This window comes from Saccoglossus kowalevskii, chromosome 3 (assembly GCF_978046115.1).
Source record: "Saccoglossus kowalevskii chromosome 3, keSacKowa6.1, whole genome shotgun sequence".
Lineage (NCBI taxonomy): Eukaryota > Metazoa > Hemichordata > Enteropneusta > Harrimaniidae > Saccoglossus > Saccoglossus kowalevskii.
In genome coordinates, this window is record NC_140643.1 from 12007877 (window position 1) to 12020657 (window position 12781).

Consider the following 12781-nt stretch of genomic DNA (forward strand, 5'->3'; position numbering starts at 1 on the left):
ATTCCATAATTTTTTTCCAAAAAAAGATTACCACTTATGTGGCAAATGGTGACCAAAAATTGTCTTTTGCTTTACTCTTTGAGGATGTTTGACTAAATGCCCATCTTTTAAAAGACATTGTTGGGCGCTAAGCCAGATGAGTATGGTAGTTTACTTGTTTAACAAGATTGAAGCATAGTTTGAACCTAAAAGTTGACAAGAAAACAATTACAGCACTTGTAAAATTCTGCAAATTGAAGAGCCATGCTTTAAGGTTACCTATTTACTCTATGACATTGTCGTCATGACGATGATTGTTATAATCCCACAAATGTTTTTTTTAATTAACAATTGATTAACTGTACAGTTTTTCTTTTTATTTTCAGCTGACATCTTCTGATCTGTTGATTACTGAACGAGTGACAACAATGCAATCAACTACACTAAGTATTGCTCCTAATAGTTTGGTAAGGATATTCAATGTGTAGGTTAATTAAATCATTCTCTGCCATAGCCTCTAGATGGATAGCCAAAATAAATTAATAAAAAAAACGGCATCAGCAGGTGATTTTAATAGAATTAATATATTTTTTTGGCCCTACATTTGTGTCTTATTCGCTTATCCCCCAGCCATAGAAACACATTTTAAACAATTATAAATTTGCATTTTAATAAAGTTATATTTTTCTGACATTAATATCAAAAGACAGTTGCAATACAAAAACAAACCATCATAAATTAATACAAGTATACAAAAAGATCATGCTAGTCATTCAAGTCATACAAGTCATTAGTACAAGTCATTAGTACAAGTCATACAAGTCATTAGTACAAGTCATAAAAGTCATTAGTATGAGTCATTAGTACAAGTCATACAAGTCATTAGTACAAGTCATACAAGTCATTAGTACGAGTCATACAAGTCATTAGTACGAGTCATACAAGTCATTAGTACAAATCATACAAATCATTAGTACGACTCATACAAGTCATTAGTACGACTCATACAAGTCATTAGTACGAGTCATACAAGTCATCAGTACAAGTCATTAGTACAAGTCATACAAGTCATTATTACAAGTCGCACAAGTCATTAGTACAAGTCATTAATACAAGTCATACAAGTCATTAGTACAAGTCATACAAGTCATTAGTACGAATCATACAAGTCATTAGTACAAGTCATACAAGTCATTAGTACAAGTCATTAGTACAAATCATACAAGTCATTAGTACGAGTCATACAAGTCATTAGTACAAATCATACAAGCCATTAGTACAAGCCATTAGTACGAGTCATACAAGTCATTAGTACAAGTCATTAGTACAAATCATACAAGTCATCAGTACAAGTCATTAGTACAAGTCATACAAGTCATTATTACAAGTCACACAAGTCATTAATACAAGTCATACAAGTCATTAGTACGAATCATACAAGTCATTAGTACAAGTCATTAGTACAAGTCATTAGTACAAATCATACAAGTCATTAGTACAAGTCATACAAGTCATTAGTACGAGTCATACAAGTCATTAGTACAAATCATACAAGCCATTAGTACAAGCCATTAGTACGAGTCATACAAGTCATTAGTACGAGTCATACAAGTCATTAGTACAAATCATACAAGTCATTAGTACAAGTCATTAGTACAAATCATACAAGTCATTAGTACGAGTCATACAAGTCATCAGTACAAGTCATCAGTACAAGTCATTAGTACAAGTCATTAGTACAAGTCATACAAGTCATTTGTACGAGTCGTACAAGTCATTAGTTCGAGTCGTACAAGTCATTAGTACGAGTCGTACAAGTCATTAGTACGAGTCATACAAGTCATTAGTACAAGTCATCAGTACAAGTCATTAGTACAAGTCATTAGTACAAGTCATACAAGTCATTTGTACGAGTCGTACAAGTCATTAGTTCGAGTCGTACAAGTCATTAGTACGAGTCGTACAAGTCATTAGTACGAGTCATACAAGTCATTAGTACAAGTCATACAAGTCATTAGTACAAGTCATTAGTACGAGTCGTACAATTCATTCGTACAAGTCATTAGTACAAGTCATACAAGTCATTAGTACAAGTCACACAAGTCATTAGTACGAGTCATACAAGTCATTAGTACGAGTCATACAAGTCAGTACAAATCATACAAGTCATTAGTACGAGTCATACAAGTCATCAGTACAAGTCATTAGAACAAGTCATACAAGTCATGAGTACAAGTCATACAAGTCATTAGTACAAGTCATTAGTACAAGTCATTAGTACAAATCATACAAGTCATTAGTACGAGTCATACAAGTCATTAGTACAAATCATACAAGCCATTAGTACAAGCCATTAGTACGAGTCATACAAGTCATTAGTACAAGTCATTAGTACAAATCATACAAGTCATCAGTACAAGTCATTAGTACAAGTCATACAAGTCATTATTACAAGTCACACAAGTCATTAATACAAGTCATACAAGTCATTAGTACAAGTCATACAAGTCATTAGTACGAATCATACAAGTCATTAGTACAAGTCATTAGTACAAATCATACAAGTCATTAGTACAAGTCATTAGTACGAGTCATACAAGTCATTAGTACAAATCATACAAGCCATTAGTACAAGCCATTAGTACGAGTCATACAAGTCATTAGTACGAGTCATACAAGTCATTAGTACAAATCATACAAGTCATTAGTACAAGTCATTAGTACAAATCATACAAGTCATTAGTACGAGTCATACAAGTCATCAGTACAAGTCATTAGTACAAGTCATTAGTACAAGTCATTAGTACAAGTCATACAAGTCATTTGTACGAGTCGTACAAGTCATTAGTTCGAGTCGTACAAGTCATTAGTACGAGTCATACAAGTCATTAGTACAAGTCATACAAGTCATTAGTACAAGTCATTAGTACGAGTCGTACAATTCATTCGTACAAGTCATTAGTACAAGTCATACAAGTCATTAGTACAAGTCACACAAGTCATTAGTACGAGTCATACAAGTCATTAGTACGAGTCATACAAGTCATTAGTACAAATCATACAAGTCATTAGTACGAGTCATACAAGTCATCAGTACAAGTCATTAGAACAAGTCATACAAGTCATTAGTACAAGTCATACAAGTCATTAGTACGAGTCATACAAGTCATTTGTACGAGTCATACAAGTCATTAGTACAAGTCATACAAGTCATTAGTACAAGTCATACAAGTCATTTGTACGAGTCATACAAGTCATACAAGTCATTAGTACGAGTCGTACAAGTCATGAGTACAAGTCATACAAGTCATTAGTACAAGTCATTAGTACAAGTCATTAGTACAAATCATACAAGTCATTAGTACGAGTCATACAAGTCATTAGTACAAATCATACAAGCCATTAGTACAAGCCATTAGTACGAGTCATACAAGTCATTAGTACAAGTCATTAGTACAAATCATACAAGTCATCAGTACAAGTCATTAGTACAAGTCATACAAGTCATTATTACAAGTCACACAAGTCATTAATACAAGTCATACAAGTCATTAGTACAAGTCATACAAGTCATTAGTACGAATCATACAAGTCATTAGTACAAGTCATTAGTACAAATCATACAAGTCATTAGTACAAGTCATTAGTACGAGTCATACAAGTCATTAGTACAAATCATACAAGCCATTAGTACAAGCCATTAGTACGAGTCATACAAGTCATTAGTACGAGTCATACAAGTCATTAGTACAAATCATACAAGTCATTAGTACAAGTCATTAGTACAAATCATACAAGTCATTAGTACGAGTCATACAAGTCATCAGTACAAGTCATTAGTACAAGTCATTAGTACAAGTCATTAGTACAAGTCATACAAGTCATTTGTACGAGTCGTACAAGTCATTAGTTCGAGTCGTACAAGTCATTAGTACGAGTCATACAAGTCATTAGTACAAGTCATACAAGTCATTAGTACAAGTCATTAGTACGAGTCGTACAATTCATTCGTACAAGTCATTAGTACAAGTCATACAAGTCATTAGTACAAGTCACACAAGTCATTAGTACGAGTCATACAAGTCATTAGTACGAGTCATACAAGTCATTAGTACAAATCATACAAGTCATTAGTACGAGTCATACAAGTCATCAGTACAAGTCATTAGAACAAGTCATACAAGTCATTAGTACAAGTCATACAAGTCATTAGTACGAGTCATACAAGTCATTTGTACGAGTCATACAAGTCATTAGTACAAGTCATACAAGTCATTAGTACAAGTCATACAAGTCATTTGTACGAGTCATACAAGTCATACAAGTCATTAGTACGAGTCGTACAAGTCATTAGTACGAGTCATACAAGTCATTAGTACAAGTAATACAAGTCATTAGTACAAGTCATTAGTACAAGTCATACAAGTCATTCGTACGAGTCATACAAGTCATTCGTACGAGTCATACAAGTCATTAGTACGAGTCATACAAGTCATTTCTATTCAAAACAGTAAATACAAACCATTGTTGAACACTTTTAGAGATTATTGATGCAATATTCATAAAAAAATAATGTGTATAGGTCACCTAAATAAAAAATAAAATTATTCCTACTATGAATGTAAAATTTTAAGTTGCTCCATAAACTTAGAAATATGTTTGCTTAGGTGTCAAAGCATTGTAATTTTGTCTGTGAAGGGAGGTAGTTTTTGCCACTTAAATGTTCTCTACCTCATCAGGAACCAGGGAAAAAGAAATCAACAAGAAATCAACCTTCTATTCTTGCGGGAAAACGGCACTATAACTCAAAACTTGCATCTGATAGAGATATAACTTATTTTTTTAGGGTATGATTCAAATTGAAGATCCTGTCGTTGATGGCAAGAAGATCAATATAAATCAGTCTGATATTGTCGCAAGGAATGGTCATATACACTATGTCGATGGATTAATTATACCGCCCTCTATTATGCCATTATTGCCACATCGTTGTGATACTACTGAAGAAAAGATTGTTTTTGTGAGTTTAAATAATTCGTTTTTTAAACCATGTTCAAGTTCAATGTCCATGCGATCTCTTTTCTTGAAGTCACTGGCTGCTTTACTCAGGGGTGAGTGTATTCTCACATGGTCACTGTATGTTTCTCTAGGGAGAGTGTATCCACACATGGTCACTGTATGTTTCCCTGGGGTGAGTGTATTCTCACATGGTCACAGTCTGTTTCCCTGGGGTGAGTGTATTCTCACTTGGTCACTGTCTGTTTCCCTGGGGTGAGTACTCATACATGGTCACAGTCTGTTTCCCTGGGGTGAGTACTCATACATGGTCACAGTCTGTTTCTTTGGGGTGAGTACTCATACATGGTCACAGTCTGTTTCCCTTGGGTGAATACTCATACATGGTCACAGTCTGTTTCCCTGGAGTGAGTACTCATACATGGTCACAGTCTGTTCCCCTGGGGTGAGTACTCATACATGGTCACAGTCTGTTTTCCTTGGGTGAGTACTCATACATGGTCACAGTCTGTTTCCCTGGGGTGAGTACTCATACATGGTCACAGTCTGTTTCCCTGGGGTGAGTGTATTCTCACATGGTCACTGTATGTTTCCCTGGGGTGAGTGTATTCTCACATGGTCACTGTCTGTTTTCCTGGGGTGAGTGTATTCACACATGGTCACTGTCTGTTTTCCTGGGGTGAGTGTATTCTCACATGGTCACTGTATGTTTCCCTGGGGTGAGTGTATTCTCACATGGTCACTGTCTGTTTTCCTGGGGTGAGTGTATTCACACATGGTCACTCTCTGTTTTCCTGGGGTGAGTGTATTCATACATGGTCCCTGTCTGTTTTCCTGGGGTGAGTACTCATACATGGTCACAGTCTGTTTCCCTGGGGTTAGTACTCATACATGGTCACAGTCTGTTTCCCTGGGGTGAGTACTCATCCATGGTCACAGTCTGTTTCCCTGGGGTGAGTACTCATACATGGTCACAGTCTGTTTCTCTGGGGTGAGTACTCTTACATGGTCACAGTCTGTTTCCCTGGGGTGAGTACTCATACATGATCACGGTCTGTTTCCCTGGGGTGAGTACTCATACATGGTCACAGTCTGTTTTCCTGGGGTGAGTACTCATACATGGTCACAGTCTGTTTCCCTGGGGTGAGTACTCATACATGGTCACAGTCTGTTTCCCTTGGGTGAGTACTCATACATGGTCACAGTCTGTTTTCCTTGGGTGAGTACTCATACATGGTCACAGTCTGTTTCCCTGGGGTGAGTACTCATACATGGTCACAGTCTGTTTCCCTGGGATGAGTACTCCTACATGGTCACAGTCTGTTTCCCTGGGGTGAGTACTCATACATGGTCACAGTCTGTTTCCCTTGGGTGAATACTCATACATGGTCACAGTCTGTTTCCCTGGAGTGAGTACTCATACATGGTCACAGTCTGTTCCCCTGGGGTGAGTACTCATACATGGTCACAGTCTGTTTCTCTGGGGTGAGTACTCATACATGGTCACAGTCTGTTTCCCTGGGGTGAGTACTCATACATGGTCACAGTCTGTTTCCCTGGGGTGAGTACTCATACATGGTCACAGTCTGTTCCCCTGGGGTGAGTACTCATACATGGTCACAGTCTGTTTCCCTGGGGTGAGTACTCATACATGGTCACAGTCTGTTTCCCTGGGGTGAGTACTCATACATGGTCACAGTCTGTTTCCCTGGGGTGAGTACTCATACATGGTCACAGTCTGTTTCCCTTGGGTGAATACTCATACATGGTCACAGTCTGTTTCCCTGGAGTGAGTACTCATACATGGTCACAGTCTGTTCCCCTGGGGTGAGTACTCATACATGGTCACAGTCTGTTTCTCTTGGGTGAGTACTCATACATGGTCACAGTCTGTTTCCCTGGGGTGAGTACTCATACATGGTCACAGTCTGTTCCCCTGGGGTGAGTACTCATACATGGTCACAGTCTGTTCCCCTGGGGTGAGTACTCATACATGGTCACAGTCTGTTCCCCTGGGGTGAGTACTCATACATGGTCACAGTCTGTTCCCCTGGGGTGAGTACTCATACATGGTCACAGTCTGTTCCCCTGGGGTGAGTACTCATACATGGTCACAGTCTGTTCCCCTGGGGTGAGTACTCATACATGGTTCCATATTCATGTTTTTGCATGTGCTGAAATTTGTTGTACTGTCTGTCAAGATTAATTACTTATTACATCATGGTTTTCTGAGTTTAGTAAAAATGACATGTATATAAAAAAAAGTGTCAGTTTAACTGATTACAATAAATGGTACATTGAAAACTTGTATGCTTTATTTTATAGGGATCATGTGTACCATGTTTTGATAGAAGAAGAGAAACAGGATGTCCAATAGGATCTACTTTGGTTCAGGTTTTTGTTATTATACTATTGTTATACTGTTGATTATATTTTGACAAAGCATGTGTTTATAAATGTATCTTGGCTTGGACTAGTATCTGTCCAGATCCCTGAACCTGAAATCTTGCCGAAACATTGATTTGGGTGCTATCACAAGCATCTTAGTCAACATCTTTTCCAAAATTTCTCACTAATATTGGTATATACAATGTTGCTTGACACTGAAAACAATTCACCTTCAATATAATAAAATATTTGGCCTTTTGATTCTCACTGCTTTTTATTACTGGCCCTTTAAAACTGTATTTGCTCTATTAGAAGTGTGTGTGCTTATGTAAATGATAGAAATGAGTCTCTCTCTCTCTTCAATCATCTAGAATACATTATAATATGGTTAGTTTAGCAATCTGATTGGCTGAAGCAAGGTTTTATACCTCGCACTAGGAGACCTTTGATCTCACCCCAAAACTGAATAAACTGGACTTAAATATCTGGCATAAATTAAGCGGTATAAATTAGCATATCTGCGGCAAATGATTGCCTTGCTAACATTATATGTTATTATCCCCCCCTCCCAAATAAGCTAATTTTACCAAGAGAGGTCTTATATCTGGCATTAGAAGACCTGCTTACCCTAGGTTGTTATCTCCCACCAAATATGCTAATTTTACCAAGAGAGGTCTTATATCTGGCATTAAAAGACTTGCTTACGCTAGGTTATTATCTCCCACCAAATATGCTAATTTTACCAAGATAGGTCTTATATCTGGCATAAGAAGACCTGCTTACCCTAGGTTGTTATCTCCCACCAAATATGCTAATTTTACCAAGAGAGGTCTTATATCTGGCATTAGAAGACCTGCTTATGCTAGGTTATTATCTCCCACCAAATATGCTAATTTTACCAAGAGAGGTCTTATATCTGGCATTAGAAGACCTGCTTATGCTAGGTTATTAACTCCCACCAAATATGCTAATTTTACCAAGAGAGGTCTTATATCTGGCATTAGAAGACCTGCTTATGCTAGGTTATTATCTCCCACCAAATATGCTAATTTTACCAAGAGAGGTCTTATATCTGGCATTAGAAGACTTGCTTATGCTAGGTTATTATCTCCCACCAAATATGCTAATTTTACCAAGAGAGGTCTTATATCTGGCATTAGAAGACCTGCTTACGCTGGGTTATTATCTCCCACCAAATATGTTAATTTTACCAAGAGAGGTCTTTTATCTGGCATTAGAAGACCTGCTTACGCTAGGTTATTATCTCCCACCAAATATGCTAATTTTACCAACTGCAAGAGAGGTCTTATATCTGGCATTAGAAGACCTGCTTACGCTTGGTTATTATCTCCCATCAAATATGCTAATTTTACAAAGAGAGGTCTTATATCTGGCATTAGAAGACCTGCTTACGCTAGGTTATTACAAATGTATCTCCCACCAAATATGCTAATTTTACCAAGAGAGGTCTTATATCTGGCATTAGAAGACTTGCTTATGCTTGGTTATTATCTCCCGCCAAATATGCTAATTTTACCAAGAGAGGTCTTATATCTGGCAGAAGACTTGCTTACGCTTGGTTATTATCTCCCATCAAATATGCTAATTTTACAAAGAGAGGTCTTATATCTGGCATTAGAAGACCTGCTTACGCTAGGTTATTACAAATGTATCTCCCACCAAATATGCTAATTTTACCAAGAGAAGTCTTATATCTGGCATTAGAAGACCTGCTTATGCTAAGTTATTATCTCCCGCCAAATATGCTAATTTTACCAAGAGAGGTCTTATATCTGGCATTAGAAGACCTGCTTACGCTTGGTTATTATCTCCCGCCAAATATGCTAATTTTACCAAGAGAGGTCTTATATCTGGCATTAGAAGACCTGCTTATGCTAAGTTATTATCATCTCCCGCCAAATATGCTAATTTTACCAAGAGAGGTCTTATATCTGGCATTAGAAGACTTGCTTACGCTTGGTTATTATCTCCCGCCAAATATGCTAATTTTACCAAGAGAGGTCTTATATCTGGCATTAGAAGACCTGCTTACGCTTGGTTATTATCTCCCACCAAATATGCTAATTTTACCAAGAGAGGTCTTATATCTGGCATTAGAAGACCTGCTTACGCTTGGTTATTATCTCCCACCAAATATGCTAATTTTACCAAGAGAGGTCTTATATCTGGCATTAGAAGACCTGCTTACGCTTGGTTATTATCTCCCACCAAATATGCTAATTTTACCAAGAGAGGTCTTATATCTGGCATTAGAAGACTTGCTTACGCTGGGTTATTATCTCCTATCAAATATGCTAATTTTACCAAGAGAGGTCTTATATCTGGCATTAGAAGACCTGCTTACCTTAGGTTATTATCTCCCACCAAATATGCTAATTTTACCAAGAGAGGTCTTATATCTGGCATTAGAAGACTTGCTTACACTGGGTTATTATCTCCTATCAAATATGCTAATTTTACCAAGAGAGGTCTTATATCTGCCATTAGAAGACTTGCTTACGCTTGGTTATTATCTCCCGCCAAATATGCTAATTTTACCAAGAGAGGTCTTATATCTGGCATTAGAAGACCTGCTTACGCTGGGTTATTATCTCCCGCCAAATATGCTAATTTTACCAAGAGAGGTCTTGTATCTGGCATTAGAAGACCTGCTTACGCTAGGTTATTATCTCCCACCAAATATGCTAATTTTACCAAGAGAGGTCTTATATCTGCTACCAAGAACCCTTGCACTGCTAACAGAGCAATTATTGTATTTTCATTCTATCCACGAAAACGCGTGAAAGGATATCTCTTTGAAGATTATACAACAATATTATTTTGATGTTGGACTTCATGAATACGTGCTGGTCTTTTTATTTTTGTTATTATGTGCTTCTGGGTATGCATCTGACAGCATTCCTAGTCAGATTTTGTTCCTGGTTGTTTCAAAGACAATCATAGTATATAAATTAATGTACATTGATTTCTTAAATATTTTATTGAATTTTTACTGATGGGTGACAACTTTTATCCAAAGACCACCAAAAAGCATGGGATGTACATGCACCTACATGTACATGTTTTTCATCTCGGAGAACAACAAGCTTATGTTTCATAATCAAATTCAAGATGGCAGCCAATTTAGTGTTAAACATTCATAAAAACAAGCATCCCGAAACCAGATTTTGGTTGTGTAGGGACTGATTTCATTTAAATTTGGTAATTAGTTGGAACAATTATAACATTCACACTAAAAAGACCAGCACTTAATTCTAATAATTGTAAGTAATAATTATTATTATGGTGTTGCCATTTTTTACATTAAGAATCATTAAATTACTGTTGAGTACTGTGTTTTATATTTATAATCATAACATTTGTCAAAGGTCATTTCAGTATTACAGGCACTAATCAAAATGTGAAACAAATTGGTCAATAAAAATGCAACATATGCCCCTTTAATCTGAGCAACAAAGTCAGCTTTTATTTCCTTTTACAAAATTGAACCTGAAATTTTTTTTCGCTTTTGTCGAGTGGAGTTTATCATATAAATGATTGTCCATTGTCGGCATCAACGTTTTACTTTTCTTCTTGAAAAATACAAGTCTGATTGATTTGATATTATACAGGTACCAGATTTGTTCATTTCTTTATGATATCTTCAATTCTGAAATGTGCATTGCTAACAGCAGAGCTTTCTCAGAGGCAACTTGTTTCACCATTTTTATCAAGACCTGTAGACAATGATATTAAATTATGACCTTTTGGTTGAAAATCACCAAATTTTAGCTGAAAAAAATATGGTATTCTAAACAGTTAATTTTTATTATTTTTATATTATTTGTTTGTTTGTTATTTCAACAATCTTGCTGCATGATGGGAAATTTCAGCCATTTTTGTTTTGTTTTCTAACATAATTTTCAGGGCGATATGTTGAGTGGCTGTAATTATACATATCATGATGCATGGGGCATTGCACATGAATCATATGGATGCTATACATTATGTAACTATACACAAGCAGTAAGTTTTCATACTATTTCATCCGAATTCTCTGTAAATGCAACAACATTTTTCTCTGCAACTTAAAGGAATGTTGTGGTTTTTTTCTAGCAGCAAATTAGAATTTTTGCACTTTTATTTGCATATGACTAGAAAGAATTGAACAGTGTTGTTGAACTTTTTTATTTGTAGAGTTCTAAAAGGCAGTATTGTCATAGTGATATTTATGAAACGATTTTTCCGATGATTCATAAATTTGTTTTAGAGGTGAAATGTCGTTCAATATGCAAAATCACTGAACGGGTAAGTCAGACACTTTGCAGAGATATAAAGTAGTCTTTAATATGAATGACAGGTTTATGAAGAGAATCAAGGGGCCTTGAAAAAAATACGATGCTTTTGGCACCACACATGCATGAGATAATATACGAGTCGTATATTAACAAAGATAAGGTCTTTGATTGTTGGGTATCAGTGCATATTTACAGTGGTTCTGAGAATTATTTTGGCAGTCAATTACCAAAATGGCTCGCAACTTGCCAGTGTCGCTTGACAGATGGCGTGTTATGTATGATTCACCATTTCATAGGGTAAACAACATTATGATTTGCAAACTATTGTGAATGAATTCTTGTAAAAACAAGAAATGTAAAAACATTCCTTTATATTCTAATGAAAATTTCATTTTTATTTTCATCTACTACGGCAATGGAATGATCTTAACTGTCGCTTGTCAAAAGAAATGTTGGCGTCAAGTCTAGATTGGAAAGAATTTTGCAAAACTGACTGTCCAAATAATTCTCAGAATGGTTGTAAACAAGACACTTCCAATGGTTAGCTAGGCAATTCCTGGGCTGATTAGAATGTACAGAAAACTAAGGAGTCAAAGTTCATATTTTGTGCCCATAGGGCTGGATTAAATTGGGTTGTGGGGAAAACATTGTTTATCATTACATGTCTAGCATTATTACCTCCATATTTTAGCCCCCATTTACGAGAATACAATGAACCAAGAACAAAAAAAATCATAATAAATCTAAACAGCATACTACACCTCTTAAAAAAAAGATCCAAAAAAAACCCTGTTATATTGCACGTTTAGGAGATTGAAAACCTGGTCTACCAACAGCAATTTACTATGAGTATCATACCTAATTTATATTGATTATTAAGTATCAAGAATCCCTTGGAATACCTGGTCGAATTTGAAAGCAGAAAAAATAAGTAAATGTCACATTTTATCTGTTTTTCGTATTTACTTATAAACAGTCTTTGCAGACAGCCACAATTTTATATTTGTCACATCTTATTAATTGAACCTATAGCGTTTTGTGTTGGCTTTTAGTAGTGGTAATGGCTAGCACTTTTTTGAGATAGTATTTGTTGTGATTCC

General features: G+C 36.1%; 1 protein-coding gene across 1 annotated transcript in view; it reads left to right on the forward strand.

Moving 5' to 3' along the window:
* Positions 1-12781, forward strand: part of LOC144355835 (stabilin-2-like) — a 108795-nt gene that overhangs the window by 25009 nt on the left and 71005 nt on the right. Inside the window, exons 13-16 of the mRNA XM_085497285.1 lie at positions 366-446; positions 4826-4999; positions 7321-7389; positions 11311-11409. Of these exons, the coding sequence (XP_085353411.1) occupies positions 366-446; positions 4826-4999; positions 7321-7389; positions 11311-11409 (423 nt within the window). The remainder of the gene's footprint in view (positions 1-365; positions 447-4825; positions 5000-7320; positions 7390-11310; positions 11410-12781) is intronic.